The sequence below is a fragment of the Diadema setosum genome, chromosome 19 (assembly GCF_964275005.1).
Source record: "Diadema setosum chromosome 19, eeDiaSeto1, whole genome shotgun sequence".
NCBI lineage: Eukaryota > Metazoa > Echinodermata > Echinoidea > Diadematoida > Diadematidae > Diadema > Diadema setosum.
Window position 1 is genome coordinate 14,866,973 of NC_092703.1, and position 19,133 is coordinate 14,886,105.

At 37.7% G+C, this 19,133-nt stretch overlaps 1 protein-coding gene across 1 annotated transcript in view; it reads right to left on the minus strand.

Moving 5' to 3' along the window:
- Nucleotides 1-19,133, minus strand: part of LOC140243032 (syntaxin-binding protein 5-like) — a 176,284-nt gene that overhangs the window by 37,580 nt on the left and 119,571 nt on the right. The window contains exons 7-11 of the mRNA XM_072322772.1: nucleotides 18,067-18,274; nucleotides 15,373-15,451; nucleotides 13,632-13,786; nucleotides 7,441-7,513; nucleotides 6,528-6,684 (exon numbers count right to left, since the gene is read on the minus strand). Of these exons, the coding sequence (XP_072178873.1) occupies nucleotides 6,528-6,684; nucleotides 7,441-7,513; nucleotides 13,632-13,786; nucleotides 15,373-15,451; nucleotides 18,067-18,274 (672 nt within the window). The remainder of the gene's footprint in view (nucleotides 1-6,527; nucleotides 6,685-7,440; nucleotides 7,514-13,631; nucleotides 13,787-15,372; nucleotides 15,452-18,066; nucleotides 18,275-19,133) is intronic.

The following is a 19,133-nucleotide window of genomic DNA, read 5'->3' on the forward strand; positions in this document are numbered from 1 at the left end:
AAAATCTTATATGGTAGTATGTTTTGTGATACAACTTACCAACACATGTGCATCAAACGTGATATCTTGAACATTTTTTCATCACTGCTCCCAAAGGTAAACAGGACCTTTAATTCCCCGATGTCAGCATATAGGAAGATGGGCTATAGATGCAGAGAATACTAGATGTCTTGTGCCTCACAAATTAATTTTCACTCTCTACTCCTCTTCCTTCCCCCCATGTCTTTTTCTCTTCTGTCTCATTCTGATATTTCTGCAATGCTAATCATTTCCCTCTTTTTATTTCCACAAGAGATCTGCCATGAATTTGTTTGTGAGTGTTTATTTCTTTCTGTGTTTCTTTTTCCTTTTTTTTCCAGCTAGTTCAGCAATAAGTTACTAGTTACTATTTATGAGAAAACTGCAAAATACAAGCTCTGCTTTTAAGCAGTCCCCTCCATTTCCAATGAATTTTGATTCAATATTTGTCATAGAAGACATAACATTTATTGCATTTCTATTCAAGAGCATTTTCCTTGATTATACTTTTGTATTGATTTTTGTATACTTATGCATACGTATTCAAATATATAGTCGCAACTGCATTGGAAAAGAAATAAATGAAATGAATGAATGAATGAAATAATATTGGCGATATCTGATAAACAAATACACTCCTCCCAAAAATAAAGGGCATAGTCAGAATATTTCAGAAAGAAAGTGCTCATGTTTTCACTTTTCAAGAAAAACCTGAAATGTCCATTTGCCAGGCCTTTCAATTGTGAGCATTGTGAAAGATGCATATTTACCCCCCCCCCCAAGTTTGAAAAAAAAAATACAGAGATTCAAAGAAAAACTACATTTACACAAGAAGTTTGACATTGAAGATGAATAAACTAGAAAATGATAGAAGCTCCATCAATACTTGAGCAACTCTATAATCTTGGAACCTTCTTGGAATTTCTCCAAACAAGCACTGAGCACATTTTGTTTCATATGTAAACGAGGCTTCACAAATACACAGAGTGTGGGTTTGACAATCCATGACGATTACCTGTCTTGTACTCGGTAATTTTCTGCAGGTGTAAAGAATACTAATAAAGCTAGGTCAAGCTAGCTGCATCATAACATAATAAGCTTTTATAGTCGGGCAGAACTTTCCTCTCTCTATAACATTGTATTTTGTTTGCCTACTTTTTTTTTTTTCAGGACAAATTGATGACAAAATCAGTTATCCACGGGGGCTTTTCCAGAAGAAGCCGGTCTAGACGCATCGGAAACATTCTCAGGAAGTATTCGGAGGAAGTTAGTCATGCGTACCCCTGAATGCCGCTCACGATGTCTCAAGTAACCACAACAACCCTCTCTCTGTGAAATACCGTATGTCCCCCCCCCCAAAAAAAAAAAAAAAAAAAATTACAACGGGACCCTCCGCACTGATAACTTTAAAAGTATTGAATCAATCCACATGCAATTTCAGGGTATGAAACTATAACTTATTACCCACTTCTTACAGAAAACCCCACCCAATTTGCTTCAGTGGTCAAATAGAAATGAGGATCTTTGTAGAGCATGTCGGGAATCCCTTCACTCCAAGTTCTGTCCATTGTGTTCACACATTATGGAGTTCCAAGAGCATCCAAGTGCTGAACTTGGAAGAATCAGACTCATGACATGCGTTACAAATATCTACATTTCTCTGTGACCATTTAACCAAATTGAATGGGGTTTTCTGCAAAATATAGCAAAGATGTTATATTTTAAGACCTTGAAGTAGCATTTAGACAGTTTAATGGCAGTGGAAGTTGTCAATGCAAAAATCTGATTGTAATTTTTTTGGGACAAACTGTACGGGACACTATTTCAAGCTACATTAGGAAGTTGATGTCTCACTAATGAACCTCACGTTCCACTTGGAATGTGAGTCCAGACGTGTAACACAATAAGGAATTATACAGACGCGCATAAAGATATGATTCGCAACCTCACGCAAACGTATTGCAGTTGCCACATTATTTCATGAGAACATTATGTGAATTGGGACGTGTAACACAATTTCGTGAGTGGTTAAACACACGATCAGGAACCAGGGCCGCAGAATGACAACTACATTGTCCTTTTTCAAGAAGCAAATGTAGTAATTTCACACATCTGTAGTCAAGATTCATTGCATTTGGATTAGGGGGAGGCAATATTTTGACAAGATATTAAGTTTGCAAATGACATTCAACTCATGAAAAGTCATGTAATATAAAACCACACACACACACACACACACACACGCACACGCACAAATCGATAGCGTGCGCAATGTAAAAATCTTGTCCATTTGCCGTTACATCGTGTTTCATACAGGTGATAGGACTACCCAGAGTACTGACTTGTCGAAAATATCAAAACAAACTGTACAAGTAAAGCAGAACAGAACATGAAACATTTAATGTGCAATTTCACAGAGTAATCAAGACAGGTGTAATAAACCAAATAAATTCAGACAAGCAATGGGACAGGTTTCACTAAAAGTGACCAAAGACAGAAAGATAGTTACATTATTTTTAGTTTCTAACTAGCCATGATTGACAAAGTGATATTAGGAGTGAAAATATAGTGATGTGAATTGGGAAGGTGATGACCTGATCAACTCACATGTCCTTCATTGGGATGTAAATAAATGTTCCTTATACATTGTATTTGCCCCTTTTTTATGGTCATGATATAAATGAAAAAGTCGCAACTTTCACATCAAATTGTTCTAGTTTTGTAATGCCCCAGCAAATGAGGAATTCAAAAAGGGGGGAAGGGTATTGTATCTAATTTAAAAAAATCCACACAAAGACAAGATTTTACACCATTTTGCAAACCAACCAATAGGAGAGCTGTGGGGTGATGGCATCATTGCCTGACCTATTCTTCATCTGTGTTTGGGGGCGTGGCAAATATCAGTATTTCTTGATTGACTGCAATATCTTGTGAAAATATGGAAAACATTTTCAAATTCCACAACTTCCTCATTTTTACTGCTCGATTCTACTCTACCAAAGTCAGAGTTAATGTAGTGAGGAACAGCACTTTGAGTAAAACCAGCTTGAACATTTAATTGGCAGCCATGTATAAGATACACTGCAAATGTGGAAATGAAATATTCGCGGTACATTAATTTTTCACATAATTTGCACTACTTTTCCTCAGCGCGAATTCTATAACCCATAAAAATATTTTTGCTATCTTCTCTGCACATTCTGAAAGGGTCGAATCATGTGTTTAGGCAGTGGTGTCTCCCAGGTACGAGTGTGTGTGCGCGCGCATGTGCCCTAGAATGATTAGTAAACAGTTGTATTCACTCGAGCACATGTGTGCACACATTTTTGTTTATGTGCAGGCCGTACATGTGAATGGATCGGGCAACAGATCAATTTCAAGCAGGGAAATGCTGTTGCACTGGAAGAAAAATACAAAAGTTAAAGCAATTACCCAGCGCAACGTCAAGAACCTGCGATTATGTTTTTGAGCCCCTCAGCCCAAAATTTTAGTCACACAAAAAATACTGACATTTACAGTAAAAGGAATTACAAAGTGGCATTTAGTGGTCTGTGAAGGGGAAGGATATGACCAAAACACCAAAATAAACGGGAGTTAAAGACTTTGACAGATGTGACATGTCATCCTCTTCTTTTTTTTCCCCCCTTAAAAAAAGCAAAAAACACCCACCAAATATCTTGCAATTTCACTCTCACAAGTAGATGGGTGATGGAATTGGAAAAAGGTGGCTGTGACTGCTTTTGACCTTTTTTGCTCTCCAGCAATTCTATTCTTAGAAATCATTCACAGGTGGAAGTGAAGCCTGAACCTTAATATGCCATCTTCCTCCCTATATATTTCTCCCTCTCCATCTCTCCCTCTCTTTCTCTCACATTTTATCTCTCCAACTTGTTATATATTTCTCCCATGCTCCTATTTCCTATCTCTCTCTCTCTCATTTTCAGCAGGATTATTCCCTCTGGAAGTGTCATGTTTCTGCAAATATGTTGTAGGTCTGTTGGTGGAGAGCTGAATTTCTGCAGACTGTTGTGCAAGACAATCATTCTCCATATTGTGTCATTTCATTAAAAGATAGGATATCATATTTATCCCATCAAAAAGCAAAGCTCACTGAAATGTGAAAACCCATGCTTTGATCTTGTAATTTGTGATTAATCAATTGATAAGTTGTTACTTTTTTTTGGGGGGGGGGGTGGGGGACAGAACATTTATTTGTATTTTCTCCCCATCACAGATGAGGATCTCTAATCATGTTTCATTTATTCAATAAGAGGTCAAGCGATTTCATTGATGAAATTAAATTTTTGCTACAACTGCAAAAAACTTGTTATCAATAACAAGTTGCGATTACATAGTTGTTACAAGCTACTGAAATCCTTGCATCTGATTGGCTGAGAGCAAATTTGTTCTAGATATGTGGCAGTTGTTGCTGAGAACAAGTTTTATGAAAAGGAACCTAGATGCACCTTTTCCACCTAGGATCACACTGACTAAAGGATAAAAATTGCACCTTGGATGCTTTTCCCGACGCTGTGTGTAGGCACTGTTCAAAGTGTCTTCTGTTTTTATTTTTTTTTTTGGTCTGTTTGTTTACTTTTACTTTGTTCCCCTCTTTTTTCTTCTAATTTGTTTATGTTTTTTGTTTTGGTGCACATGAGTTCATGACCACAAAAACCACACCATTGCTTATCTGCCTCAGTTGCTGGGCCACACACCCGTGTCATTTCTGCTCTGGTGATGCTCATCACCGGAAAGTGTCGGGAGTCGGGGAATGGCTTCCGCCAATAGGGGGGAATCATTTCTTACGCATAAAAGCATCAATCAACTATCAACAGAGCTTAAAACATCCGAAAATATAATATAACAAGACAACAACAACAACAACAACAAAAAAGACCGGCCAAGGATCAAAACACGGGAGAGCAAGAAAGGACTAGTTAAGCTGAGACACAGGGTAAGAGAGAAATCAGTGTGAGATACACATTTGTGCTTTGTACATACAGTCAAACCTGTCTATAGCGGCCTCCCGAGGAAAAAAAACAAACAAAAGTGGCAACTGTAGACAGGTCCGCAGCCATTTTGAATTTCAACACTTGCATTGTAAAATAGCTTAAAATACTGCATGCTATTCTTTAAAAAAACAACAACAACAAAACAAAACAACAACAACAACAACCAGCAAATAAGTTTGCATGAACGGCTACAAATATGGGGATTTTTTTTTTTTTTTTTTTTTTTTTTTTACATTTTATTTCATTTTAAATTCTCTCCCAGTCTACTTCTGTTCTTTGATTTTTAATTGACTGAAGAATTATATTATGTGTAAAGGCCTTACTAAATTGGTAATTTATGCTATATAAAGGATCTATAATACAGTAATTTAGTGCGGGGGATTTTTCAGTGGCAGCTACATTGTATAAGCAGGTGGCTGCTATAGACAAGTGGCCGCAAAGACAGGTTTGACTGCATTATCACCTTCAGGAACAGTCTACTTCTGAACTAACATACACAATATCAAAGGAAGCAAATATAGACCAAAAGAGGATGAATTCCCTGCACACAGTACATAAACACATTTTTAACAGCAGCCTCGCTGAAGTTTTCTCGCAAAGTAATTGAAAACTCAACATGAACATCTGTTTTGTTTGTTGGTTTGTTTGTTTGTTTGTTTGTTTGTTTGTTTTTTTTTTTTGGGGGGGGGGTAATCTGCTGTGTTCCTGCTACCTTTGCTTCAAATGCGGATTCGCAACCATCACGAGACAAATATCCATCCAGGAGACTGCGCAACATGATCAATCGTACAACGAGGTATTTGGAGGCTGCGATGTCAGTGACACTGAATAATCGTTTTCTCCTGGAGACAACATATGCACGTATGTCTCCCCCATTCATGAGGAGCTACAATATATTTTCGAAAATGTTTGAGCACGACTACACTGGGAGGTAATCGGGAGGAAAAACAACTTTTGCATTGTGTCATTGGTGCAGATGCTGAGTGCAATCAGAATGGTAAGATAGGAATGAGAGAGAGAGAGAAAGAGATAGATGGCAAGAGAGAATGGGTGATGGATAAAAATAGAGATACGTGACACGTGTTTAACTGCAAATATTCATCAAATATCGCAATAAAACTGTACATGATTAATCTACCACACCATCTGGACGTGTGAAATAGAGGAAACAAGGGGGAAAAAAAAAAGATGAACAATGTTAGAGAAAGAGAGAGACAAGAATGTGAGATTCAGACAGAAAAATAAGATGGAGCTGGATAATCACAGAGAGAGAGGAATGAGAGATACAGACATACAGACAGACAGAACGTGTGTGTGTGTGTGTGTGTGCATAAAATTCTTGTTTGTTTGTATTCATTCCATTGTGAATGTGATGCTGATATCGAACAAAATCCAAACAGAGAATATCATTTTAAAAAAGTGTGTGTGTTTGTTTGTGTGTGTCTGTGTGTGTGTGTGGGGGGGGGGGGGGATTTGAGAAAGAGAAGAGATACATACCCTTTTACTGTAGGCAGTCTTCTTCCGGTTGAGGCTGTTGGCACCGGCCGAGTAGAGCGCAGGGATGAGGTCTGAAGGGCAGTCTGCATAGTACTGTACACATGTGATGGGAGACTCATGGAGGTCCATGGGGTAGGGGTTCTCGAAGCAGGGGTAGCTGCGAGGCGATGCATACACAAGAAGAAAATACAGGTGCCACTTTTAACCCTTCGATTTGCCAGAGACTTTGGACAATGTGTACAATGCTATGGGGACTCTATGTGCTAAATGGTACTCAAAACACACATAGGGTTAAGTTGTCACCTCTTTTGCACACATAAAAAAACTAAAAACTAAAAAACTTAGGCGCATATTTGTCAACTCCACAACTGCTTACGAATCATGAAGCCTGAAGTATCTTGGCTTGTTTGAACTCAATCAGAAACTTCTTTGGGGAATGTGCCAATACCAATAAATAATACAAACGACACAAAAGCAAAGGTTTACATCACCAGGTGAAGATTCCTAAATGATCTTTAGGAACATAGACTGAATTGTCATATGTCTGTAATTCTTGTCTGAAATGACTTTTCATTCAACTCTACAAATACACAAAGATTGGATACCTAGTTCTACCAACAATGACATAATTCCATTCCTTAATGTTACTTAGAGAGGAATAAATTCTAACTTTCAATATAGCACAGTGTCTAGACATTATAACAGCTCAGATAAAAGAGTATGGACTTGTCCTCTCTGTTTTAAACACGACAACAACAACATGACCTCAAAACTCTGAAGTATGGGCTAGGTTTAACTGCTCCCAAGGTACAAATGAATGAACGTTGCTTCCAGCAACTCATCCCTGCCGTGGAGGGGTGGGTGGGGGGGGGGGGGGGAGGTGAAATGTCTGTACAGTTCAATGACCACTTACCCTGGCGATAAAAGGTCAACGACCACTAGATCACTCTCGAGCAGTACGACCACTGCATAGGGTTCCTGTGGATCTGCGTCAGACAACGAAGGAGGAAAAGGTCAAGGTTCATGAGGGCTCGGGAACACAAACCATAAATGCAGTCAAGCTGAATGCAGATGAATTACTGGATGAACATTATTTCCTAGAATCACAATGTATAATTTTGGTGCATTTTTCCCTGAATGTCGGTTATCTTACATTCGAACCATATTGACATCAAATCTCTCTAGGTATATGAACAACTTAAGGCCTGGAATATTCTTCTCTTTTTTTTCCCTCCTGTTTCTCCTGTTTTCAACATCTCCCTTAAATGCTCACATGGCAAATTCATCTGTGATCTGGGCCCCGTTTTATCAAGAGATAAAATCGATTTTAAATTTCCTTACCACACAGTCTGCCATAGACTTACAGTTGAAATCGACTTTATAATCGATTTTAACTCTTCATAAAATAGGGCCCAGATCTGACACTGGGTTGTGAACATATTAAAACATGCATTATTTTCATACACATCTGATACATGTAGATCCATTCACATTTCATTTAACATTAAACATTAACATTTGGCTTTCATTTAACATTAATAATTCTTGGCTTGTTTCTTCTGTCACATACGGAAAAAAAAATCTCTATGGGTGACAAATGTTTCTCCTCCTTCTTTCTCTCTTATCACAGAAGCCTGTAATATGCATAGCTGATTTCCTCAAAATGTCTTCCATGATTGCACCAATTGGTTACTTCACCCCTCATTTCCTTTTTATGTTATCAAATTCAAAATAATGTTTATGAATTTTCAATTTACCGATAAAAAAAAAAGAAGTTGCCAACTGCTACGTGCATCACGTCATTTACCATGATCCATTTGTGAAATAACTTTGCAATTCATTACTGCATTCACATGACACTTAACAGCGTAGGAAATTGATTGTTCATTCAAATTACCCTCTTGACATTCCTGCTACCTAAGCAGGAGCAGCAAGATGCAGCGTCGCACGCCCTGATTTTAACTCTGCTTCTCGCCCATCCCTTTCCCTGTCAACCCAATCAATTGCTCCACTTTTCAATCTATCTTTAGCCGCCTCCTCCTCGCAACTGTCCCTCGCAACTTGGCCCCACTTTCATCAGAGAAATAAAGAGGAGCATTCCACCCCCCCCTTTATTTTTGAGGACATCATTAATGTAGGCACTTTATTTTCTAATGCCCTGCTTCCCAAATTCATGTCCCTCACAGATCTCTTTTCCCGTGCTCATCTCTAAATATCACACTGCTCTGCGGCACTCCGCAACATTCACTTGGGTCACGTTACAAGTTAACACCAGTATAAAGCGCTGTGTACAAAATTTCTATTCATTATTATTATTAACATCATTATTATTATTGTTGTTATTATTATTATTATTATCATCATCATCACCATCACTACTATCATCATCATCATTAATATTGCTCTTAAATATTTGAATTTATAAAAGAAACACCAACACGAGCCATCAACAAATGCTGTCTAAAGAGATCGCAGTGTGAGATTTGTAAAAAGAAACCCTTTCTATCAATGGTAGAAGTTAGTGTCTAGTATTTGTCTCTCTCTGTTTTAATATTAATGTTGTCTAGCATTAAAATCTCGAAAAACAGCATTGAAACAAGAATCAATAATCAATCTATAGGAATGCTAAAAGCGAATAATTTAGGTCAATATCTGAACTTCATGTGCATGTTTGCAGCTGTATGAACTCAGATATGTACAATTGTATATACAGTTAAACTCGCATAAGTCGATCTTCTCGGGACTGAGCAAAACACATCGACTTAGGCGAGTTTCGACTTGTACGTAAGTCGAAAAAAATCGACTTAAAGTTACACCACACGTACATATGTATAATGTACATGTATGTTGTCTACTCTGGAGCCGAGAGCTGGAGCGGTGTGCCCGATATTTGCCCTTCAGCAAGACACTTTATCCACATTGATGCAGGCCAGGGCTCCACACTAACTTTTATTTTGGTGGCCCCAAAATGATTGATTTTTATTTTTTGGTGGCCCGAACAAAAAACAAACAAACAAAAAAACAAAAAAAAAAACAAGCAAAACTAAATCGGTCCTACGTTCGGTCCGAAAGTTACCGTTATTTATTTCTGATTGTAAAAGCAATCATCCACCATTTACAAGTATTTTAACACCTTCCGGAGCCGAATGTTGCCGTTAATCATTTTCAAATGTAAAAACAAGCAACCGACATTCATTCTAGGATCTTACGGAGCTGAATATCATCCTTATTCATTTCCGAACGTGAAAGCAAACATCCGCTTTTTATTTCATCATCTAAATGAGCCGATTGATACCGTTAATCATTTCCAAATGTAAAAGAAACAATCTGTTACTTATTTTAGCATCGTACGGAGCAGAATATTACCGTTATTCGATCTCCAAATTCAAAAGCAAACACCCGACATTTATTTTATGATCGTAAGGAGCCGAATGTTACTGCTGTCCACTTCCGAAAGTGTAATGAATCATCTGACATTTATTTTGGCATCTTCAGGAGTCGAATGTTGCATGCTATTTACTTTCGAACGTAAAAGCGAACTTTCGGCAATTATTTCATCATCGTACTGAGTTGAATACCATAGTTATTCATTTCCGAACGCCAAAGCAAACATTCAACATTTATTTTAGCATCTTCCGGAGCTGAATGTTATTGCTATTTACTTTCGAACATAAAAGCAAACATAAGACATTCATTTTATCATCGGACGGAGTTGAATACTATTGTTATTCATTTCCGAACGTTAAAGCAAATATCAAACATTAACTTTACAATCAAACGCAGCTAAATGTTACTGTTATTCATTTCGAAATTAAAAAGCAAACATCCGACAGTTATTTAGCATCGAATGGAGAAGAATATTACTGCTATTCACTTCCGAACGTAAAAACAATCATCTGACATTTATTTTAGCATCTTCTGGAGCCGAATGTTATTGCTATTTACTTTCGAAAGTAAAAGCAAACACCCGACATTTATCTCATCGTCGTACGAAGTTGATTATTATTGTTATTCATTTCCGAACGTCAAAGGGATAATTCGACATTTACTTTAGCATCTTCCGGAGCTGAATGTTAATGTTATTTACTTTCGAACGTAAAAGTAAACATCCGACATTTATTTCATCATCGTACGAAGTTGATTATTATTGTTATTCATTTCCGAACGTCAAAGGGATAATTCGACATTTACTTTAGGCCTCTTTAGCATCTTCCGGAGCTGAATGTAATTGTTATTTGCTTTCGAACGTAAAAGCAAACATCCGGCGTTTATTTTATCATCGTATGGAGTTGAATATCATTATTTTTCATATCCGAACGTCAAAGCAAACATTCGACATTTATTTCAGCATCTTCCGGATACTTTTTTTATCCTTATTCATTTCCGAACGCAAAATCATATCTCTGACATTCCAAAAGTATAAGCAAACATCCGACATTTATTTTAGTATTATACGGAATCGAATATTACCGTTATTCATTTCCAAAATTAAAAGAGCAAACATCTGACATTTATTCAGCATCTTATGGAACCGATTGTTACCGCTTCATTTCCAAAATGGAAGGCAAACATTCGGCTTTTTTGGTGGCCCGGCGTGCGTTTTTGGTGACCGCGGTCGCAAATTAACCATGTGATTCGATTCGCGAAAAGACTCCGCTAAATATAAGGCATAGATCGCTACACTCGGCAGGGGCTACGTCGTCCTTTCACCAGGTCTCGTTACAAAACCAAAATCTCGCGTGAGTTCTTGCGTTACCTATCGTTAATGTTAACGAAACATCGTTAATTTGCGCTAGGGATCGTTACTCATCGTTGCTACAAACGTTAATTTTCCAGATCGTTAGTTTGCGTTACTAACGATTCAGGTGAAACCGCTTGCGTTAATGAAACGTTAATGTTTATTTACGCAGTTTCTTTTGGTATATACTGTATGTAAACAAAAACTGGCGTCTCGTGATTTTGACAGTGATTTATTACACAATAAAATCTTATTCGACTTAGGCACAGTGAATTCAATGGTTTTTCCGTAAAAGTGTTCTTGAATTTCATCGACTTAAGCGAGTATTCGACTTAAAAAATTCGACTTACGAGTGAATTAATACACGTAAGTCAATGGGGAAAAATCGGGACTTTTTAAAATCATCGACTTGCGCGATTATTCGACATATGCGATGTCGACTTAGGCGAGTTTAACTGTACTGTCAAATTGTGTGTTTGGTTATAAACATTAATTGTGAGCGCCTTGAGCACCTTTGAGTGGATATGTAACGCGTTATAAATGTCTACCTTATTACGGCAGTCGCGCAACATCTTGCCTATATGCATGTAATGTCATTTTTTGATATTTTCCTGAAAGAAGCCCTGTACTGGTGACCCCTGAAGATATATGTCAGGGGCAATATATTTTTCACCCAGCCTTAAAGGGGAATGACGATGCGTAAATTCTTTGGACAAATCTGAGAAAAATATTGTTAAGCTTCACTTTGTACACCAGGTATGATCACGGCAAGAAGTCATACAAAACGTAATGGCGTATTAAGTATGATTAGTTGAGGCTATTTCTGGGCATCTCGAAGACTCTGACATGACTTGCCAACGGTTTAAGGGCTTTATTTTCTCACTCTTTTCTGGAGTCTATTTGATAGTCTTTAATCTTTTTGAATGGCTTCATTTCTGTGATATCACTCATTTTACAGCATACAGTTAAGTGTGCACCTTCCATATATATCACATTGACATGAACAAAATAGATGAATAGTGAGTACATCCTTAAAAAACAATCTGTAAACTTTTGCCTTGCATCACAACTAAAGTGGTGAATAACCTTCATCCAACGTTTGTCATGGTATTTTTAATTTCTTTAAAAAAAATGAGTTGTGTGGTGATTTTGATTACTTTTGAATCTTCATCAAATCCAGCAATCTTGAGAGGAAAAATAACAATCAGAAACAATTCATTGGACATGTGGTCTTTCACATAAAAATGTAGGCTCTCATAGTCTACCTGTTACACAGTAAAATAAAATGATCGCAACAAGACTTTCTTCTCATGCTAGGTTTGAGAAAACATCAGAAATGATCCCGAATTCTACACTGCACATGAAGACAAGAACCTACTACTACTCTGTTGAATTTATTAAAGGACAAATTCACCTCTATATACTTGTACATGTGGACTGAGATTATGCAGCAATATAAGTAGAACACATCATTGAAATTTTGAGGAAAATCAGACAATCCGTTATAAAGTTATGAATTTTTAAAGTTTCTGTGTAATCACTGCTGGATGAGAAGACGACTACAGTGTATGATGTCACATGCGTAGAACAATATAAGGAAAATATAGAGAGAATTACACAAAATTTAATTTCCTGAAAAAAAAAAAAGTACACATTCCCTCAGCTTGTAACAGACATATGTTAGGGGTAATATTACTCCCTTTGTCTTTTGAAAGAGGCAAGTCATGTGCTCTTTTATTATGCGAGAACAGTGAAATGTGTCAATTTTTCTTTATATTTTCTTTATTGTTCTACACATATGACATCACAAGATGTAGCAGTCTTCACATCCAGCGATCCCGGAACTAAAACTTCAAAAAAATTCATAACTTTTGAACGGATTGTCCGATTTTACTCAAACTTTCACCAAAGTGTTCTAATATTGCTGCAGTCTCTCTATCCGCATGATTATGAAGGAGGACTTCTGCTTTATTACAGAAGCTTCAACTCAATAGCAGTCACAAAACTAAAAGATTCTAGGCACCCTAATTGATTTAGTTGGAGAGACTGCTGAAATATGCACAGTCTAAAGGTGTATTTGTGATATTTAGAGGGTTCCACAGTATAGAGGCAACAGCAGATGTGGGAAGGGAACATGTTCCAAAGCTTGTGTAAAAGTCTTTCAGGCACGATCACAATGTTTCGTGAAAGTGTGGCATTCCTGGAAATATGCAGTCGTACAATCAACTTTCTAATTTGTTTGCCACACTGATGACTTGGGCAGACCCTTTTCAACGTTTCCGCAGACAGTGTTTCCAACAACACCAACAAAAAGGGGAAAAAAGAAGAGTAAGGGAGAAAAAGAGAGATGTCATCTGCTGACTTACTGCTTGGCCAAGGGTTCTCACACAGCGTGAGGAAGTCAACCACCGGATGCTCCATTTCTAGAACGGTGGTGGTTTTTCCTTGCATAATGGTGATGCTGGGAGTCTGGGTCGCCTTGTCGTAGGTCAGCCCGCCCGAAAACAGGATGTACGGGTCCCTGCGCGAGAGAGCACGATGCATCAGACAACACATTGGAGGCGAGGCAGTATGATTATCTGTGACGATTCTCAACAATTATCATACATAACTTTTCACTGCTTGATAGGACATAAACAGTTGGTGTACATGTATTTACCACAAGTCCTGTAGCATATATATAGCTTGTTTTTCCCAAATTTTCTCTGGGAAAGTTCTCTGATTTTTCTTTTGTCATACAAAGTAACATGATATCAAGACAGACATTTCCTATAAATTTTCCCATCTCATATATCTATATTTTCCGCATATTTCACAAATGGCACACACACTTTCTGTAAACAGTGGGTAAAGAATGCATTGTGTCTGGAAAAAAAAAAATCCTCAAGATTATCCCTTTCCCTTCATCTTTATCCATCCCACCTCCCTCCCTCCTTCCCCCATCCCCCCAAATAATCCTTTTGCTTGTGATTCATGAAATATGATTATAAATAGAGAACAATAATCCTATTGCACTTGTCAGTCATCATCAATGCAAGGCAGACAGAGTTACACTGACCAATAAAACTCCTCTTTAATCCAATTCCACAAAATGATAAAAAAAAAAGACGCCAGAGGACATTTATCACGAAGGTCAGACAAAGAGAGGGAGAGAGAAAAAATTTTGCTGGTGCAAGCGGTCAAAAACGAGTGGACATCACAGCTCACATAAACCTTAAATGATGCACATAATTTCCATGGTAAAGAAAAAAAGAAGAAGGCAAAATTCCACCTTAATGAACCACATGTTATGTTTTGCACCTTCCAATATTCCATCTCTAAAGAAAAGTTTTCAAACAACAGGCTAAACCAGTAAAAATATCTTTTGATGAAGAGATCTCCTACCTTAGAGCTTAACTCTTGTTCTGGAGTAAGTTGTTTTAAACTTCATTTGATAACTGCTGGTGCGGGATGGGATACATTGTATCCTAAGATATTGTAGCTTTTATGTTGACGTGCTATGGAATCAGACACCTATAAATGCAGCTTCAGAACAAATTTGATTATATCTATGAGCTATGCTATATTTTACCATGAATGCTTGATGTGTACTGTCACATAACATTTGGTTCTATAACCTGACAATTTTTCATGCACGCTATATATGAAATTAGTAATTTGTTGTTGTTGTTGTTGTTGTTGCTAAGACAGGTTAAAACATATTCCCATACCAAAATATATAAGAGATAACATGTGTTCTTTTTAATTTCTGGTGGTTTAAAGGCAAGTTTATACAGCTGAAATATGAGATTTTTGTCCTTTCTGTATATGAAATGAACCTGCCAATTTGAATATTCATAATGACTGGTTCGGAAGTGTTTTTCAAAAAATTGTGAAATTTTAGAATGCCATATTTTTTTTTTTTTTTTCTTATCCAAATTTGATCATTTTTGCACTGTGTTGCAGGGAATCTTTTTTCTCTTTTGTATCAAATTGATGAAATTCTGGAGTGGATTTCTTCTTTGAGCTGAATAGAAATATACAAATGTGATGAAAAACACAGCAGCACATTACCAGAAATGTGGAGTCTAGACCATGAAGGGTAAAGTTTGGAGAGCCGGTACTCACCCACTTTTGACCGACTTCCACTCCACCTTGGGAACCGGGGTGCACGGCTCTGGCTTTAGACCTTTGGCAGGAACTTTGGCTGTCGGAAAAGAAAGAAAAAAAATGCAACGATTCTCTAAGAATGGTTTACTGTCACAAAATTTTGAACAGGAAAAACCCTGTACTACTAATGCTTGTATAAACAGTACAACAGGAGAACAGGAGTCAACTTGACAAGGGAATATATGAAGAGTTTGTTTGCAAAAACCGATAAGTCCATATTTGCCAAATGGAGATATTTGCGATTAAAGGTCAAGAAAAGTAAAGAGAATAATAAGAAAATTTTTGCTTCTTTTGACCATAACTTCAAAAATGTTCCTTTATATGTAGTGACTAATATATCATTTAAAAGGTATTATTTTGTACTTTATGACAGAGACCGTACTTCAAAATTTTCAAAATGGACTTATCGGTTTTTGCGAACAAGCTCTTCATATATTGTGTTCTCCCTCCATTCACGCCTTGGTAGATACACTGGTATGGAACTTCAGGTACGAATGTGCTGTGAGCTAAGAAGACTTTTTACTCTTACAGTTACGCAATGTGGCAGCTTAATTATGACTCGCTATAACTGGGCAGGAATCTGTGCTATTTCTAAAAGGGATGGTATAGTATTGGTGGAGATGAGGATTGGACTTTTAACTTTTTGCGAGATACATACCAAGAAACCACTTGTTAAATAGTACAGAACATACCATTCCAAGAGGAATTCAATGTTTATATGATGACAATCGGTTTTGGAATAGCTGAGACATCCAAAAACAAAATTCAAAAAAAGCGATTGTAATAGAAGGAGGGTCCCACCATTTATTAGGAATGCTCTCTTTTGGATATCTCGGCCATTTTAAAACCAGTTTCATCAAATGCATGTTGAATTACTCCTCTTGGAATTACATGCTCTTTCATATTTCCTAACCCACTGAGGATGGGCTGATTTTGCTACAACACACATTTCCCATAGACACTAGCACAAGTATACTCGTGACTCGTCTTCAACGGGTTTCTCATTATCTCACCAAAAAATGTTAGAAACATGAAGTTTGGTCTCAACCGAAACTATACAATTCCTGTAAGTACCGACATTCTTTTCTCTCATGACGTCACAGTGTGTCTTGAGGTGAAATCTACTGCCTGGTCTCACTCATCCGTTGAGGACGAGTCCCGAGTATACTCGGGCAGGTGTCTATCAGAAATGTGTGTTGTAGCAAAATCAGTCTGTCCTCAACAGGTTAAGCACATCATTCCTCTGCAGCGAAGATGGCCAGTATTTTCTCTTTGTCATAACAAAATGTAATGGAGAATAAAAGAAAAAAAAATATCTGTCACCTGCACTGTGACATAATCTTTCATCTAGGTCCTCTATGATGCTATCTGCATGCACATTCTGCTTTAACAGTTTAAAGGGTGTGTACAGTTCTGGTCGAGGTGAAGATTTAGCTTTTAACGTTTTGTGAGATATTCAGAAACCGCTCTATGAGATGTCAAAGAGCATGCGGTTCTAAGGGGTATCAAAAGTTTATTCGATGAAATTCGGTTTTGAAATGGCTGAGATATCCAAAAACAAGGCAAAACAAAGAGATACTAATAAAGTTGGGGCATGTCGCCTTTTATTATTAGCACTTTTTGGGATATCTCGGCCATTTGAAAACCCATTTTCATCAAATAAACGTTGAATCCTTCTTAAAATTACATGCTCTTTCATATTTCATAAGAGGCTTTTCATTATCTCACTTAGGAATGTTCAAAACATGAATCCCTACCTCAACCAGTACTGTACAGTCCCTTTAAGGAGGTGGGGTCATTAATGACAAACTTCACACAGACATTCTGCAAAAGCGTACTCTTTCGCATGATTACTTAATTACATTGAGCCAATGCTGCTGAACGTAATTTCTTTGTGGGTGAGGTGTACAAATTTTAAGCATCTCAAAAAACAACAACAATATACAACATTGTATGTGCGTTATTATTTTCAAGATGGTTCTGTAGAGCACAAACTTTGCAAAGAAATTCCATTCAACAAAAGTCCCATATTCAGAGTTTTATAATGTCACATACCTGCAGAATAATGTACATGTTGCAGACACATACCCTTGCCTGTACACTATGACTTTTATTAACCGCTCATCTTAATATTTCAATGACATGCACAAGAGGCATGTTTGGGGTAAAGCCTACAAGATGCTTGTCTGACCTAGGCATATGTAATGGAAGACACGGAATATTTTCTTTCTGTTCACTTTACATACAACAGCTACAGACATAAGGCACTGCTGTAGGAGAGAATTTTTTCCTGCATTCTCATAAAAACGAGATCATTAACCCTTCATGTGCCAGGCATTTAGCTCAACTTGTCAAGTATTTTACATTTAGCATTTGGTAATCTATCTGACCTTGTTGTGAAGTTAGCAAGCCCACTCAAGTGTAGCAATGCACTTTTATAAGCCCAACTAAAATGTGCTCCAGTACATTGTGTACTGATCAGCCAACAAAGACTTAAGGGCCAACAACAAGGGCATGACAGAATCCGTTCAAAGTAGATCACCCCCATTACGTAACATAAGGCAAATCAATGTTTCACAACAATTCAGCTTTTTCTTTTCAGTGGGTGGATGTGGGCTACAACTCGTCTCTTGGGGGGCGCCACACACTCACCGTGGGGCGAGATAATGTTGGCGGGCTTGTTGCAGTTCTTGACGTTCCATATCGTGAGGGTGCCGTCCAGGTGACTGCAGACGAACTGGCGCCCCTCGTGGTGCCAGGCTATGCTCCTCACGGGCTGGCTGCAGTTGTAGCGGTTCTCCGCCGCCCTCGCCTTTAGGTCCCAGAGCACCACTGCCCCAGTCTCGAAACCTATTAGTAACTGTACAGAGCATGAGAAGAAAGAAACAAAATACGATTAAAAAACTGCAAATTCATAAAATTCTTCCATGGAGATGTTTTTTTTTTTCGGTTGCAAATGATTGACAAATTGCCCTACATTGATGTAAATAAGCACTGAATTGATAAGTGTTTTAGTAGTAGCCATGATAAAAGAAATCATGGATGTACGTACTCGAGCAGGATTTGAAAAAAATTGCAACTTCTCTTTTCTTCAATACATGGCATCTCCCTTAGGTTCTCAAGAGCAAAGCACGGGCATATTATTTCTTCTTCTTCTTCTTCGTCGTCGTTGTCGTCGTCGCCGTCGCCGTCGTCTTCTTCTTCTTCTTCTTCTTAACAGTAAGCTGTCCCCTTCAGTCCTGAAGATTATTGCAGATATCAGCTCGTGTTTGTGAATGTATGTGCGTGTGTGTTTGGTATTAGGACCAGACAGATGTGATCCGTCAAACATAATATACGAAGCTGTGCACTCAAATTACTCGGGACTATAAATCAACAGATTTATGAATAATAACACAAGATTCAACTTAACGTGCACAGACACACAGTACTTGCAGCTACTATCAAAGCCTGACACTTAGTCCCTTCAAGTGAGTATGGGCAACAAAGCTTTGCAGGTCCACAAGTTACAGTTACAGTCACCTGATCAAGCACTGTCAACATATGATACAGTGGACTCCCGTTTTAACAAAATCCTCCAAACCAGCAGGTTTTTTTTTTTTTTTTTTAAACAAAATTTCGTTATAACTGAACAAATAAACAATAAAAATTCATAGAATGGATGATGTTGCGGCCTGAATTTCTACTCTGTTGTAACCGGAATTTCATTCTAACCGTGT